Source organism: Sceloporus undulatus, unplaced genomic scaffold (genome assembly GCF_019175285.1).
Source record: "Sceloporus undulatus isolate JIND9_A2432 ecotype Alabama unplaced genomic scaffold, SceUnd_v1.1 scaffold_13, whole genome shotgun sequence".
NCBI lineage: Eukaryota > Metazoa > Chordata > Lepidosauria > Squamata > Phrynosomatidae > Sceloporus > Sceloporus undulatus.
This window is the reverse complement of record NW_024802935.1, coordinates 2,403,026-2,419,951: the sequence shown is the minus strand read 5'-3', so window position 1 is coordinate 2,419,951 and position 16,926 is coordinate 2,403,026. Positions and strand designations below refer to the sequence as shown.

Genomic DNA, 16,926 nt, shown 5'->3' with positions numbered 1-16,926 from the left:
TAAAGGGACTCATTCTGATGGAGGAGTAACATTAGTACAAAGAAAAGAAAAGAAAAGCCTGAGTATGAATTCTGATAGGTGTGAAATGGGAGGAGGTCAGTGGAGGGGTGTGTGGCACCAACCCTAGGGATGCCACTGGCTACTCCTGCAGTGTAGAGAGAGACACAGCTGTGGCACCTTGTTGCCAGAGGGGGAGAAGAGGAGGCGCTAGGACCGCGCGGGAGGAGCCCCCCCCCCCTCTCTCTGTGAGTCTGTCTGTGGTCCAGCTCCTCCTCCTCCTCCTCCTCCTCCTCCTCCTCCTCTTGCTGCTGCTGCTGCTGCTCTTGGCTCTCCATCTGCGGAGCCTCCAACTTCATGCCCTGAGCCTCCGGAGCGGAGCATGGTAACTTGGCTCCGGCTGCCCAGCCCTGGCCGGCTCGAGGGAGCGATGCTGCTGGAGCACCATGGACTCGCCTCAGCCCAGCCTCCGCCTCTGCCTCTGCCTCTGCCTCCTCTCCTGCCTCCTCTGCCTCGCCTCCACCGCCCGCGGATGCTGCCTGGCGGATCTCAACCTGCATCCCACCAACGAAGGTAAGCCAAGAGGAGGAGGAGGAGGAAGGAGAGCAGCCCCGGACCCAGGCACCTGCCCACCTGCCCCCAGGGTCCCTTGGTGGCATTTAATCCCCGTTATTAGTATTATTGTTTTTGCCCTCCAGAGCATCCCACCTGCCAGGTCCCTCTCCGCTTTCTTGGGCTGGAAAGCAGCTCCTGCCCTCTTCCCCCTTCTGGGGGCCTTAGGATGGGGAAAGCTGGGCATTCTGGTATTTGGAAGTCTGGACACTGGAAACTCTAGGCGTTGGAGCATTGGTTTTGGAAAGTCAGGATCCTGGCGAATCTGGGCATTTGGGCAATTGGGACATCTGGGCATTGAGGGATCTGGGGATCGGGGAATTTGGAAGTCTGGACCCTGGGCAATCTGGGCATTGAGACTTTAGAAGACCTGGGCATTGGGAAAGCTGTGCGTGTGGCAACTGGGAATCCTGGGCATTGGGGGATCGGAAAGTCCAGGCACTGGGCAATCTGGGCGCTGGGAAATGGGACAGTCTGGGCCCTGCTGGGATTGAACCTGGGTTAAGTCCCCCGGGCGCCTGGGAATTTGGAAGTGCCCTTGGGCCGCCCTGAAGGAGGTGGCACATGATGGGCACTTCTTGGCAAAGTTGATGGCTGTGTGTGTGAGGGAGAGAGGGAAAGAGAAAGTGGCGGCGGGGTTTTTCTTTGGAGCGAGAGGGACTGGCTGGGACATCTCTGGAGCCAGGAGGCAGGAAGGAGGCAGGGAGAGGAGGAGGGCACCCTCCCCGGGGCTTCTGGCGCCTCTGCCTCTGCCAAGCCTTGGCTGCTGGATGGCTTTGGGGCAAAGGGTGCCAGGTCCGGCAGGGCTGAGTCTGAGCCCAGGTTGGTGCCAAGAGAGGCTCGCTCAGGGAAGCCCCTTCTTTCCCTGGCTTTAGGGAGGATTCCGCTTCATTGCGAAAAAGAGATGCTGTTGGAGGGATGCTTTGGGGTCATGGAGTGTGGAAACACACTCACTCACTCTTTATCTCTCTGATTATGTCTCTCTGTGTCTATACACACATACACATACACACACATATACACAGACATGTCTGTGTGTGTATAAATGACATATACATATATAGAGACATATATGTGTGTATGTGTGTGTGTGTATATATATATATATATACACACACACACACACACACACACAGAGAGAGAGAGAGAGAGAATGCATCCTATAAGTCTCTTTCCTTCCTACTCCCAAAATTTTATATATATGTGTGTGTGTGTGCGTGTATACATACACAAACACAATAAAATAATACAGAATGCATCCAATATGTCTCTACCCTTCCTACTCCCAAAATTTGTGTGTGTGTGTGTGTGTGTAATGTACACACACAGAGAGTGAAAAAGATATATATATATATATATATATATATATATATATATATATATATTGGGACAAAGGAAGGAAGGGATGCATTCTGTATTATTTTACTATTTGGTGGCAAGAGATGATCTATCTGAATATGGAAAATTAGTGAAGTCGCAAAAAGCAGAACAATGTCCAATCTCTCTTTCTCTCTCTAACACACACACAGACACACACACACACAGAGAGAAAACTTGTGTTGGCTTCTTGTGTTATGGCTGAAGAGACACATGAGATGCGTTCTGTAATATTTTAACTATTTGGCGGCAAGGGAAGCTCTAGCTGAATAAGACATGAGTGAATTCTCAAGAAGCAGAACAATGTCCAACCTCCTTCATTCTTTCTCTGAGACAGAAAGACAGACACACAAAGAGAAAGAGCTTGTGTTGGCTTCTTACATTATGGCTGTATTGCTTGTTTTTATTTGCTTTGATAGTCAATTGGAGCAATGGCAGGCGTCTGTTACTCTGACCTATAATTCAACAGAGGGAAAAAACATCAACAAAACTAACCCCCTCCCTAAGGGCCCATATCCTTTAAAAATTAGTTTGTTTCTGGGATTAATACAAGTACTTGAAGTCGTACTGAAATTATGTCCTGGGTTAATTAATTTTGTTTGCATCGCAAACTTTGGGAGTAATAAAATACAGCAATTTCTTATCAAAGTCACCTGTGTTTGGTGTGGAACATTTCACTGTGTCTGCCTGTCTCCCTGTCTGTGTGTACCCATTTCAATCTATTTAATCAGAAAACATTTATTGAATCAGAAATGATTGTTGAAGGTGTCAAGCTTGTTGAGGGTGGGGAGTGAGGGGGGGGCAGAAATAAATGCCTTTTGGATTTCCCCCCTAAAACATGTTCCTTTAAAAGACACACCCAGTAATTCTATGGGTGAAGCCAGAGCACCAAACATGCAACCTTTGACACAAGAGTGTTCAAGCACACCGACTTACACCTACAATTCAAAAGCCGAAAGGGTAGGAGGGACTTGTAGTTTGAAATAATGGTGCAAAACCATCCACCTGCCTGATCAGTCTTGCTTATTAAGCAAATGGTTTCGATGGTTATTTTCCTAGGGTCTTCAATGAACAAAACAAATAATACTACCACTTTCTTCTGGAGAGGAGATGGTACTCATATTGATGTTTTTTTAAGTCTCAAGAATATATATCTTGAGAGGGAGACGATGCAGGTTGAACATTTTTTTATATACTGGGGAAACAAGCACATTGTTCTTTATGATTTGCTTTTAAAAATATAGCCTTCATGGAGGCGCATTCTTTTAAAAGAAATGGATAGAAGATAGGATGGTGGCATTAACAGAACTTGTATTGCTGGTAGGAAAGCAGTGGTATCAGTCTTCGTATTGGATTCTCCCTTTTTTGGTTCATAAAGCCTGAGAAGCCAGAGAGGGCAGTTTGGAAAAGGCTGCAGCTCTTAGCAGCTAAACTCAAGTCTAATGAGCACAAAAGAGCAGTAGAGCAGCTTGCTCTCTGGCTGGCAAAGTATAGTAGCCAGCAAATAGCAACTGAGGCAACGTAAGATATCTAGACACTCACACTTTGCTATGTGATCTGTTAATTTCTGTATCTGTTGTGATCCTTTCTGAAAGCTTACTGTGTTCGGAAGATTGTAAAGAACATAGTGGTTCACAGTTGGGATCACGCTTTCCCCCCTGTGTGTAATTTTTAAAAATTCCACACATTTTGTGCGATATCACAAATTCTGGGTTGTGTAGTGACAACTTGGAAATTGTTTTGTCCCTATATTTAATCTTTTACTGTAGACCATACAGCAGCTTCAAATTTCCAGTTTTGAAGGAAGTGTTGACAATGACAGTCAATTATAATTATGTCATTATAATTATGTAATTATAAAGGAACGTAGAAACGGAAAAGAATTACATGTGTCTGTGTTTGTGCTTCAGAGCTTTCCAGACAAACAAAATGTCTTTTGAAAGTGTACTTTTTGAAGTTGTTTCCATGCATTTGAATTATTTTTCTCTTTAAAATAATATCTGTGAATGTGGATAGCGCAGAGGTCAACTATAATATTTTCAAACATGTTAATTTGAAAGTATATGCTTGTGTTATGTGTGTATGTGTGTGAGGGTTAAAACTTATACTGTGACTGTAATTCTGTATATCCACCTATGTGAAATTAAACTTCATTTAACTCAGTGGGACTTACTTCTAGACACATATAGACTTTAAGTGTTGAAGGAATTAAGCCATCTTTTTCTTGCCACCCTCTACAACTTCATCACAGAATCTTTGGGGGGGAAATAATAATAACTGAAGTTGATTAAATTTTGGAGCTTGAATATCTCTTCATCTATGTTTATATGACAACAACAAACTTTTTATAAATCCTAAACAAATCTTATGAGTTTATTTCATCTCATGAAGACTTATGGGAAGGGATAAAGCTCATTCTATAGCAGCATTGCTTTGGGGTATGTTTTAATTTGTATTTGTTCTTTGAAAGATAATCGTTTTTTTCTTTGATACCATTTTCATGTTTTGACACTATACCATTTTTGATACTACACAATTTTTAGATCTAGTTTAAAGTTTAGGTTTTAGTTATTAATTTGCATCTGCTTTGGTTTTGTGCTGTGTTGGTTATAAATGGAAGCTCCAATTAAGCAGAGAGGTGATGAAATAGGTAATTTTTTCAAACTTATTTTTCTCTCTCTCACACTTCATTTGTGCACATGTGTAGATCCAAAGCTCTTTGAGCAATCTCTTTTTTTAAAATAAAATAAAATAAAATAAAACAACCCCAGCAGCGCTGAGAAGTGTGAGCCATCTATTCAACCACAGGAAAATGTCAGAAGGAATTAACATCTGAATAATGAATGGATTTTGCGCCATGCTCAGGCTTAAATAGATTTTTTGATATGTACAGAAATTCCAGGCTGGAAGTATGCTCTCTTAGAATTCATAATTCACTATTTTATATCTTCAAATTAGACATTTTTAAAAGGAGGATTCTACACACACACACACCGAAATGTGTTGTGATGATTTCAGGAACCATTCTTGTCAATTCATAAACCAAAACGAGCGATATCACTCTACAATTTAATAGTTTTTTTCCTAATCCATTTCTGTAATGATACGATTTGCCCAAGGGTACCAGCAACCTTAATTTAACTGTTTTATAACCTGCAACAGTTAACACTTGACCTAGGTCATTAACAGGATTATCAGCAAATTTGTTTAAGCTTTTACTGACAACTTGAATTGCTTCAATAATATTTTGACTGTGCAGACAGGAAACTTCTTTTAACCTCTCCAATCGCACATAAAGAATTTCTTATGAACACAACTACCCCAAAAGACACCAGGACTGTACATCTGTTCATGGTTACCTACAGGCTCCATTTCAGTAAACAGCAAGAAGTATTTCAGACTCTGTTTACAGTGTGCGAGTTTTTCCTTAAACGACTTCGCCGTTTGTGCTTACCCGTACCAGAACATTTGTTCAGTGGTTAACTTACATCTTTCCCCTGGTAAACATAATTTAGCAGTTCAAAAAATATTAATGTACATCTCAGTGATGTCATGAGCTGTGGCACTTTGAAGTGGCTGTGAGATGGGCATTGTGGCCCTTTCGCATAACTTTCCCTTATTCAGTCATAACGTTTCGTTCCTTGGTTTAAAGGGAGTCTTAGAAGTGGATTTTTATGGCAAATGATTTTTAATAGACACATGATTTTTGGTGTATTTTCAAACAAAACTAATCAGTCCAATAAATGTTGTAGGTTACATATTTCTTTATTTAGGAAACCGTCTTCTGAAAAGTTCTAAACAATCCCACTGGAATGAATGGGAGAAACTTAGGAGTGCATTAATGTTTCCATGTTCTTATTAATGTCCACGTTGTGGATTCATTTCAGGAGAATTTGCCAGTGGATTGTGACCATAGAGTTTTATACTTTGATATCCTCAAAGCTTGGGAGAGGGGATGGAGGCTGAAAGAGACTTAAAAGCAGAAAACAAACCTCTAAATAAATGACAAGGGAAGCATCTATGAGAACTTGACATGATTAAAATTCCAACTCTGGCTCCATCCACCCACATATACACCCAACCTCACAGTTTAACCCCAGCCATTAACTTAGCTTGAATAAAATAGTTTCACAATGCTTCAAGAAAATGTCGGGTGTGGTGACCTGATAAATCTTGACTCGCAATGATGAAATCCCCGAGGGGCATAAAGTTTAGCAACTGTCACATTAAATAATAAAACTCAAAATATGCTTGTAGAGGAGTGGTTACTTTAAAACAACAATTATTTGTCAGTTCATTTAAATAGAATTTAGAGAGTAATAAAAAAAATAAGATCTAAAACATTACTGTTCACACTTCTTCCTCTTATTCATAGCTATTTGGTTTCATTCTATAACATTTACAATATTCCATAATTTGGAACTAAAAAGTAAGAGTGTTTGCTTGTTCTTATTACAGGACTTGTACACTTCAATAATCTGAATACCTCCTTGTTTGCTTTAATATTCCTACCATGAGATCAATTCATTGCTTCAGTCTAACAGTCCCCAAGTATGTCACGTTAAAAAAATGGAACACATGTTAAATATTAAACACACCAGTATGGAAGTTTCTTGCCATCACTTAGGTGTTCTTTTACTCTTGGAGGAATTATGCAAATAGCAATGAACGAAGTTAAGAGGCATGGCTAAAATATTTAGATATATACATTTTTTAAAAAAAGAAGGATCACCTTTAAAAAAGTTGTTTCTCACCACTAGCTGTGTTATTAAAGTGTAAGGCAATCAAAACACTTTTTAAAAAAAGGCTGCCCACATGATGTCTGCATGACTGAATGCCCTTATTTTGACAGAAATGCTGGGATTAAAACATTACCTCCCAGGATAATACTGACTGGTGGGGGAGATGTTATTTCTGTCTAGTGTGCATGCTGCCGATGTTGGTCAAAAATGTACATCTTTTCTTCAAGGAAACTTCCAGAACCAGAAGATAAAACTCTTGCTGAAAGAATTATCACTGAATGAACCATAATACTGATGCAGGTGTTTCTCTTTCTTTTTTCCTGTCAGCAGTCTGGATTTTGTCACCAGTGAGGGTCACTACAGAGCAGTTTCCAAAAAATGGGAGGTAGACAGAGTTTGGAAAAGTTAAGGCTCCTGTTGGGCACCCGACCCGTTAGATTATAGAGCCTGAAGGCATATTTACATAACAGCCTGTCTTCTGTTTTCCTTTAACTTTCCTTTTTATAGTAATTATTTAGGGCTGACCCCCCCCCCCCCCCCCCGGGTAAATCTTATTAGAGGTAAGGGAAAAACAATTTGAAATTATTAAGTTTCACAGTATTTGATACTTTCTATTAAAGTTATTTTCATAGCAGAGTCCAGTCCAGTGCATATTGCAGTTTCATTCCAGTAAGTAAACTGAAGACAAACTCATATTTTCTTCATATTTATTTAGAAATGTATTCTGTTGCTCATTAGATTTTTTACCAAGAGGAGGTTTTTTAAGAGGGTGACAGTATTTTTGCATGAAAGCCTATGGCCATGCGTTTCATGGGAATCCATATCTACCACTACCATTAAAATTTCTGAGATGTGTGCTTTAATCCTAAAGCTATCCTTTGAGATATAGGGTTGATTTGAAGGATGTTGAATTCCAAATAATATGGTTGTAATGAAGATTGATTTTCATGAAGTATGTTTATAGTTTTTAAGAGCTGAATATTAATTTTTATATGTGGTGATGTTTTAGCTATCTTTGTTTTAACTGTTCTAAGCCACCTTGAGTCCCTAACTGGGAAAAGGAGGGAAAAAACATCAATCAATCAATCAATCAATCAATATACTAAAATTTAGAAGTCTGAATACTGGACAAGTTTTATGATGCCAGTGTACGTAGGATATTTGATGTCAGCAGTGCAGAGGATTCTCTACTAGAAAGGAGGCAGTAACTGTTCTTATTGCTGTATCATAGTTATAACTTTGTAAGAGTCATGGCCACAGTAGAAAAATAGGGCTGGAGTAGTAACATGGCAGGGAAAAAATGTGTTTCTCATTTTATTTTTTTACAATATCATATTTGCTGCAGGGTTTTAAAGAATAATTAACAGGTCTTTTTAAAAAAGCAGTTTTGGAAACAGTCCAATCAGAGCTTATCAGAGATATTTTGAATGTGTGTTTAACTGTTTCACTGAAAACAGGGGTACTTAAAAATTCCTTACTTTGGGTAAGCGATGCCCAAGAAATCATTCAAATATTAAATTGAAAGTGGACTGAAATGATAGAATATGAATTCATGTGTATATTTTAATTTGGCTTTAGTGCAGTTAATGTTTGATGGCCCTTACTGATTGAAATTTGGAACACATATTTATGGAATTTTAAATTTCAGCTTGCTTGGAAAGTCACCAGAGGAGGATAAAGTAGTTAAAAGAAATGAAGATATAGAAATACAGATTGTTGTGTTTGAAGGGAATTGTTGGGAGAGAGACAAAAGAATAAAAGGCCTTGCCTGCCAAACCTTGTTTAGGATTAATGAAACCACACCAAATTAATTCTTTAACGTGGGGAGACATTATTCAAGCTGAACCACTGTAAGTGAAAACTTTTAGGCAACTTTTCTCTCTTTTTTGTAAAGTACTGTATATCCTGCTGTTACGGTGCAGGGGGGGAAGAAAATCCCATTAATCTGGTGGGGAAAAAGTGGGAAGAGAATAAAAGCACATCAGACAAACAGCAGTGGAAATGTAAAAGCAGTTCAACAGTAAAATAAAGGGGGTCTACAGAGTAAAGTTCTGTTAAGAAAGCAGATTTAATATTATGATTAATTCTGATCTTTCACTTTTAGAAACCAAATTTCACATTTGTAATTGTACAAAAGTAGAGGAATCAATTTTTTTTAAAAAAATAAACATTCTCCTGGAAGATTTAAACTGATATATTTTACAATTATATTTAATTTGTTTTAATAAAACTGAGACACCTTCTTTCTGAAGGTGGTTTAGGTCCACTTTTTACCAGCGGTGCACTCCCTAAAACACTCTTCCTGTAGATTTCAGTGTCAAAACCAAGATGTGTGTGTGTGTGTGTGCACATGGGCATGTGTGTGTAGATACATACACACACATGAATATACATATATTTATTTCTTGAGTCTGTGAATAACTTTATACTTGCAAATTACTTCACAAGTTTTATGACAGTGAACAATCTAGAAAGAGAGAGTGACAGAGAGAGAAAAGAGGATTTTTGTCACTTCTGGTTTAGGTAACAGTATATATTTAATATTTACACTTTGCAGTTTTAATAGATGGCTGTAATATTTTCATAAAAATATTTACATATGCTAATTAAAACCAGCCTCTAATTCTGTGTCTATAGTTATTTAATTAATTCTTTTTAAAAGAAAGGAGACAAAGAAAAAATTGGGGTGCTTGAACTGTAGTGCTCAGGGCTGTCTTCACATATTTGACTGCCTGAGACAAAGTACAAGATAATCCACCCCTTCCCATTTCACCCACTAAATTTTCACCTATCAGAATCCAATGGGACTTGCAGTCAGATTTTCAACACTGCTGATAGCACAGCCTTTTTCGTTTCATACGAGTGCAGCAAACTAGCTTTTGGGTTTCAGGGCAGGTTGCAACACACAAAATGATTTCAAAACGAATGGAAAAGCCAGGGGGCTGCTTCTAGCACATCATACAACAGCTGCTGCCTGACACAATCCACAAAATACAAGATGAGAAGAGAGAAATGTTGTGAATATTGTGAAAAGTGGAAAAGCTTCATTAGCCTGCATCTCACTGGGAGTTCTGACTAGAGTAGAACAGTTGAATCAATGAGATTTACATAGGGATTTACATATGTAAATATTTGCAACAGCTAATTTAATGTGGCTACTGTCATTGGGGCCACTATTAAGATTCAAGCTCTAGCTTCCACAGAACACTTTCTGTTTTTGTACAGTACAGCTAAAGTATTGCTACAGTAGCAATGCAATACTATACATGACTACTTTGAAGTGAGATCCACTAAGTTGAATAATATTTTTCTCATGAATTACTGGTGAGGAGGAGTCCTTAAGGGTTCCTCCCCATTCTTTATATTTCAGTATACTTTGTGTTTTAGTCAAAATGGAAAATGTTTTTCAGAGAAGGTTTCGTCTATTCATCCAATTATTAAGAAGAACAAATTATTTTTCCTGTTTTGTATTTGATTTCTTCAGCAGTTCTCTGCATTTAAGGTTGCATTGCCTCCTTCGTATAGTCATATTGTACCCCTGTCTTCTGCATATATAATCTTTGTAGTCTTGGTTCTTTGTGAGCATTCAAAAGTTAACCTACTTGTAACAATTTTATAGCTATTTTTTGTAATATTAACACCTTTAGCTTTTTGACAACTTTAGAATTTAGCTAACATTGATTAATTTGGCAAGAAAATCCAGTCATCCACATATGAGTGAACAAAAGCATGTTGAAAATTATTTCAAGAAGTAATCCAGTGGGCTAGATTTAAGCATAATTATTTATATTTTTCATTTTTGTTCTTATTGTTAGACCTTCAGGTTGACTCTGATTTATGGTGACTCTGTTTTAGGGTTTTCTTGGTAACATTTCTTCAGAGGAGTTTTGGCATTTTCTTCCCCTTAGTCTGAGACAGTGTGAGTTGCCCAACGTTACATTTACTTACTTTCTATGGCCAAGCAGGGATTTGACATAAATTGCTACATGTCTCTGGCTTTCAGTCATGCTTGTAGAACCACTAAAATCTTAAGTTAGGTATGATTTCAGTGGTTGCAATTTAAGCCTTAGGATGTATCTATACAGCAGAATGAATGTAGTTTGACACAACTTTTTACTGCCATGACTCAATGCTATGGAATTCTGGATTTGTAGTTTTGTGAGATATTTAAGCTTCTCTGTTCCTGGTGCCTTAACAAACTAAAAATCCCAGGATTCCATAGGATGGAGCCATGATAGTTAAAGCAGTCTCAAACTGCTTTAATTCTGCAGTGCGGCAGCAGTCTGTCTGGATCCAATACAGAACAGATAACTATATATATTTACATACGCTCAAGTATTATCCTTTAGCCACTGTGATATAGTGGGTTGAATGTTGGACTTGAACTTTGGCTCTGTCAACCCACTGGGTAACCTTGGCAAGTCTCACTCTCTCAGCCTCAGAGGGTGGCAGTGGCAAAAGTCTTCTGAAGAAACTTGCCAAAAAAAACCCAACCCATAATAGCTTCACCTTAGGGTCACCATAAGTTGGAAATGATGTGAAGGCTTCATAGTGGCTCACTCTAAGATGTTATCAAATCTTTACTGTTTATGTAGTATGTTTTCATGCTTTTCTTTGAATGTGGTAGCCCCAGAATGGCCCCCGTCTTCACTGCTGAAAGCCAGTACTGCAGTTCTCATTGGGCCCATGCCAACATTGTCAGTTATGTGCCCATGGCTAAAATCCCCCACAGGTGATAGGTAAGATATGCTGAATGTTATGTCCAGTTAGAACCACCTGTGAGAGCTTCATGAAGTGTATGGGTGAGGACTCAGATTTGAAACAACCACTTTGGGACCCAGAAGTTGTCTTTACAGTATTGTTGAGTTATGGAGGAAATGAAATAGGGCAGAAAACACCTGCTCACTGGTGAAGGGAAACCATAGAGAAAGCACAGTGGGATCTATGCGTGCATACTGTTTTTGGATTCTCAGGGTGGGAAGACATTATGAAATATGATGTGGCTGTACTGGGACAACAAGGTGCTGTAATAGGAAATGGATGACTTACAAAATTGTGATGGATTGGATAGGAAAGAATGCAGTAGACAGTTTTCATGGTTTTGCCTTATCTTGTCTTAATGATGTTCTTTCACATGAGGGAAGTGGGAGAGAATGTGGGTAAAATTTTGCTTGGAAGCACAGAAAATTAAGCTTGGGAAATTTGGTTTTTTAAATATGTGACTAGCAAAGCACACATGTTCTGAATTAATTACCTCCATAAATTCTGTTAAACAATAAAAATAGCTTCTTGGTGACATCAGCATGTTGGAAAATAAAACCGGATTCAGCGTTAGCATCCTGCTTTCCTCAACATGACACTCAATGGAGATTTCTGATTGTATCAGCATGTAGTCTCCATTTCGTGTGTTCATTTTGAAGTGCTTAGCTGCTTGCCTCTATGATTTCTTGTGTACAAGTGAATAAGCCAGGGGTGCAAAGCGAAGTAATCTTTCGTCTGTTTATGAATGAAATGCTGGACCTGGCCTTGAATTAGATAGTTCTTTGAATTGAATTAGGACAGTATTTAAGAATTACATCTGACTGGCATAATGTTGCATTAAATGTTTGCCAGTTTCCTGTTCTCCTCCCAAATAACTTGTTTGTAAAGTGGGTTCAAGAGGTTGTACAGTTTTTCACACAACACATTTTCAGGAGACAAAAAAGATTTATTTATGCAACTTTAGCTTGTTCAAAAAGCTAAAGCTGCATTAAAAATCTTTCCATCTCCTGAAATGTGCCATGCATTGTTACTGTATACTATGACTCAGTGCAATGCCATTTGATTGTTAAACCATAGGGAGTGATTAAAGTATGATTCCTTTAAAAAACAACAATAATATGTACTTAAGCTGATATCATTGTAATAATTTCCAGAAGGCAAGCCATATTTGTTGCATCAAACAGAAAAAGATGGATCCACTTTTAGATATGTACAACTGGCCTGGCAGAGGCTTTCAAATCAACTGATTCGTTTATTTTTTGTCAGTCCATGGTATCCATAGAGCCACATTTCCAATGAAGCGCTTTTTTCTGTTCAGTTTCTTCATTGTCCAGCTTTCAAAACCATAAACTGAAATGGAAATACTATAACATAAATGAATTTTCCTTTTGTATTCATTGCTATATTTATGAATATCTTTTCTAAGTCTCAGCATTATTCTGACTTCTTGACTATAAAAATTTCCATTTTGATTGATGAATGAGCCAATATAGGGAAAATCTTTAACAATTTCAATGTCCACTTTTAACTAATTCTATTCTCATTATTTTTGTTTTCTTAATATTCAGCTGCAGTCCTGCTTTTGCATTTTCTCCCTTAATTTTCTTCAACAGTTGTTCTAAGTCTTCATTAGTTTTTGCCTTTCTTCAATAGGTGATGTTCCTTCTCACAATTTTCTTACTTCCATCCTCAGTCTCATCCCACATGTGTGATTTATTATGAGTATAAATTAAACAGATAGGGTGATAAAATGCAGTTCCCTTGGTAATAGGAAACCATTCTGTTTCTCTATATTGTTTCCTGACAGTGGCCTGGCCTCTTTTCCAGAGGACAAGAGCAGCAGGACAATAAAATATTGAGGCACACCCATTCCTTTTTTTATAAAACAGGGATGGTCTTTTTATTATTACTTACACAGTGAAAGGCTTTGCTGTAATTTTTAAAGCGCACTTTGATTTTCTGAATTTCGTTGGTATGTTTCATTAGCCATCATAGGTTTGCATTATGATTACTAATGCTTCTTCTTTTTCTGAACCAACTTCAACATCTGGCATTTCTCCCTGTATATATGGTAAAAGTCTATTTAAATTCCTGAGGGTGACTTTGCTTGCATGGGAAATCAATGTTGCAATGATTACTGAAATCCCTGATGTCCCCCTTTTTGAGGGATAGTGAATATTTCCAGTCTGTAGGCTGTTGTTTCGTTTCCCATATTTGTTGGCAGACTTTTGCTAAGACTTGAATGTATTTCTTTTATAAGGCCTGATCCATAGTTTGGCCACTGACATATGCTGTGAATTTCCAGTGAGAGAGGAACACAAACTCTTTATGGCATTTCTGTTACTAGAGTGTACAGTTGCATTCAAAATTGTGTTTTCAGAATGTTTTGAGTGCTCCATTACAAAAATTACTGCATACATTATACAAAACTACCATGCTGGGGAAAACCTTTAACCTGAAATCATTTAAAAACATAAGGTGAAAGGAGTACTCTAGAATGAATTTGCCTGCACTTTAGTATATGAAATAATATAGGCTACAAAAGCTAACATGAAGTGGGATATTTGAATAATTTATTATAGCCATGTATCTGTATCATTCAAAAGTTTCATAAAACTTTAATCCAAATCTGGTGAATCTGTGACCTTCCAGATGTTCCTGGACACTGACTCCTAGAAATCCATTTCAGACTAGTCTGTGAAGAATAGCAGAAATAGTAGTTCATCAACCTTTGGACGTTTTCACCTTTAATGGATGTTTTCTGGTGTCAGGTGAAGGCAACTCATAATAGGAATGCAATGAAAAATTATGCAGAAGTAATCTCTGAAGTATGTTGGTACCAAAACAGAATTTTTCAGATTACTTGACTTCAAAATTTTCCATTGGTGAATGCTTACCTTTCCCAAGGAAAGCAATCACACTATGAACTGATGCAGAAGTTGCATTCATGCTTCCCCATCCTAACATTCAAGTTGGATGGGGGGGGGGGGACAAACAAACAAAAACAAACCCACACCTATCTCCTTCTGAATCTGCATTCATGAAAATAATTGAGGCCCAAAGCATTTCCACTTGGCTTGCATGTAGCTTAGCAAGCTCTTCTTGTACAGAATTGGGCCATTAGTTATGGAATGGCAAATGTTCACCTTCCCCCTCTCCTCCCACTCAACATCAGTACTTGAAAGCAAGGAAGGATTCTTGTCTTCCAGATTTGCCAAGAAATTATCCCGACTTTGATTAAGCAGAGCCATGAAAATATTTTCTCATAAATGGAGAAGGGGGAGGGGGAGAAAGAGTGGGAAGGGCAGGTGAAATGTTGAAATAAAGGCAACAGGTGCAGTGGGAAAACTTGGGATTCTTCATTCATTCCGCAGTTAGTTATTCCAACGAACTCTTCTATTCCAACAGCTGGTGCCTTATCCTAAAAGAGAAAGAGATTGCTCATGTCAAGCTGTTTGAAAGAAGGTTGAGTTTGAAGAACAGGAATTCTGTGCTTTTCTGACTTGCCAGCAGGTCTGTAGTATTAGGCTCTGAATGCACCCACTGGCATGCAAGTAACAGGGATTTCCCTTTACTTTCCTCAGATGTTCAATTAATAGGCTAGTGTGACATTTTGATCCCAGAGTAAAGTTACCAAACTAAGTATCTGAAGGTTAATTTTGTTTTTTAAAAAAAGAGTATTTTCCTCCCTTGGAGTGTTTGAATTAAGGAACATCTGTTAATGTGACAGAAATATGGATGTAAAAGATGCATGAGTTTAACGAGAATGGTGTGTTCCTGAATAATAGCTAGGCTTTTTTTAAAAAGGGGGAAACTGCCATTTGCCAAATTTATTTTGAGGTCATGAGCAATTCATATTGAAAACAATGTATCCATTTCTGGAATCCATATCTCACATTTTGCAACATAGCTCTCCATAAAACATTTTTGACTATATAGCTTTGCCTTTTGCTGTCCACATTTCTCAGTAATCCTTTGGCTTGAGCCCATCAAGGTTTATCTACATCAATAGCAGCTCCTGAGGGGAAATAAAATTGCTTCATTGAATTACAGCTGTTCTTCCTGCACAAGAGGGCTGGGGAGGTAGCTTGCACTTGGAACCATATTGCCCTTTCACTGATCCAGGTCAGTTATCTTCATGGGCAATGACACACTAATCTACTGGAGTAACTTTGTCTCAACTGTACTCCCAACAGAGTCTGGATATGGCTTCAGCATAATTCACATGAAAGCGCAAGAGCTGGCTCAGAATGGTGAATGTCTTTTTTGGGTCATAGAATGAGAATGGACCTATGAGTCACAGACAAAGGTAAAATGTAATTTGGCTGATGGCTAATTAAATACTTTATACATAGTTACCATAAGTGACTGTCATCTTGTTGCATTTTCCTTTTCTTTCCTGGATAATAAGTGGACAGTAAAAGTGGACAGTAAGAGAAAATAATAATTTAGTTTGCACTAAATTAACTCAGCAGAGGGGAAGAGGAGAGGCGTGAATAGAATTAGGTAAAAGCAAATTGCTGCAGCCTTTTCTAGTTTATGTGTTCTTCCTCAATAACATTTGCCATCTTGGCCATACTGTTCAGCCACATGTGTCCCAGTTTTAATCTGAGAAATTTTTGGAGGGTATGTTATTCTTGCTTGTCTTTTTGGTTATGCATTCTCAGTGAAATCAAATAGGGTCAATGACTGATTTCTCCTCCAACTGATCCCAGCCTGAAAAGGTGGGACAAGTGGGGGACTGAGAGCATCTCAGAGCGACCCATGTTCTTAATGCTTCCAGACGCTGCTTAGTACAGTCCAGAACTCTTGAGAACTGCCAGTTTCAAATTCTGCTCTCAGTAAATCAAGAGCCGTAAAGATGTTCATGATGATGAGCATGTCATTTTTTGCACCTCCCCATCCCTGACATTTGGGACACCAGATCTAATTTTAATAGCACTGTGGAATTGTGGTCATCCACAATATGGGATGTCTGTTATAATACAGGATGTAGAGCAGCCTAACTGGACATGGTCCTGGCAATGTGGTTTGTCAGGAGGTAAACAAAGATGGAGATCTGGATAGCTGTACTTAGCAGAAATACTCTGGTTATTTGTGGATGGACCATTGTCAATATTATGTCCCTCATAATGAATCATTTACATGGAAATCTTTCCTAGATTTGTACACAAGTTGATGCAAAAAGACAGAGACTGGAACATGTCCTTAGTTTCTTTCTTCTTAAAAGTGGTGATTCAGTGCTGTTGATGAGCTACCCCTATATGATGGAAAATATGATGTAGAGCTGGTTTTACAAGAATTTCTATAACACCAGCATTCAGAATAGTATCTATTTTTTGACACAGCAGATGCAGATGTTTCTTGGTGGGTGGCCAGGCAGAGTGGGTGAGAGATATGTCTTCAGAATCACAATGTCCAAACCTGTCTCTTGCTG

At 38.5% G+C, this 16,926-nt stretch overlaps 1 protein-coding gene across 1 annotated transcript in view; it reads left to right on the top strand.

Annotated features, from left to right (window-relative positions):
- The first annotated feature begins 328 nt into the window (after nucleotides 1–328).
- The window catches only part of LOC121917233 (ephrin type-A receptor 3-like), a 294,283-nt gene continuing 277,685 nt past the window's right edge, over nucleotides 329–16,926 (top strand). The window contains exon 1 of the mRNA XM_042442991.1: nucleotides 329–570. Coding sequence (XP_042298925.1) covers nucleotides 444–570 — 127 coding nt within the window. The 5' untranslated portion in view covers nucleotides 329–443. The remainder of the gene's footprint in view (nucleotides 571–16,926) is intronic.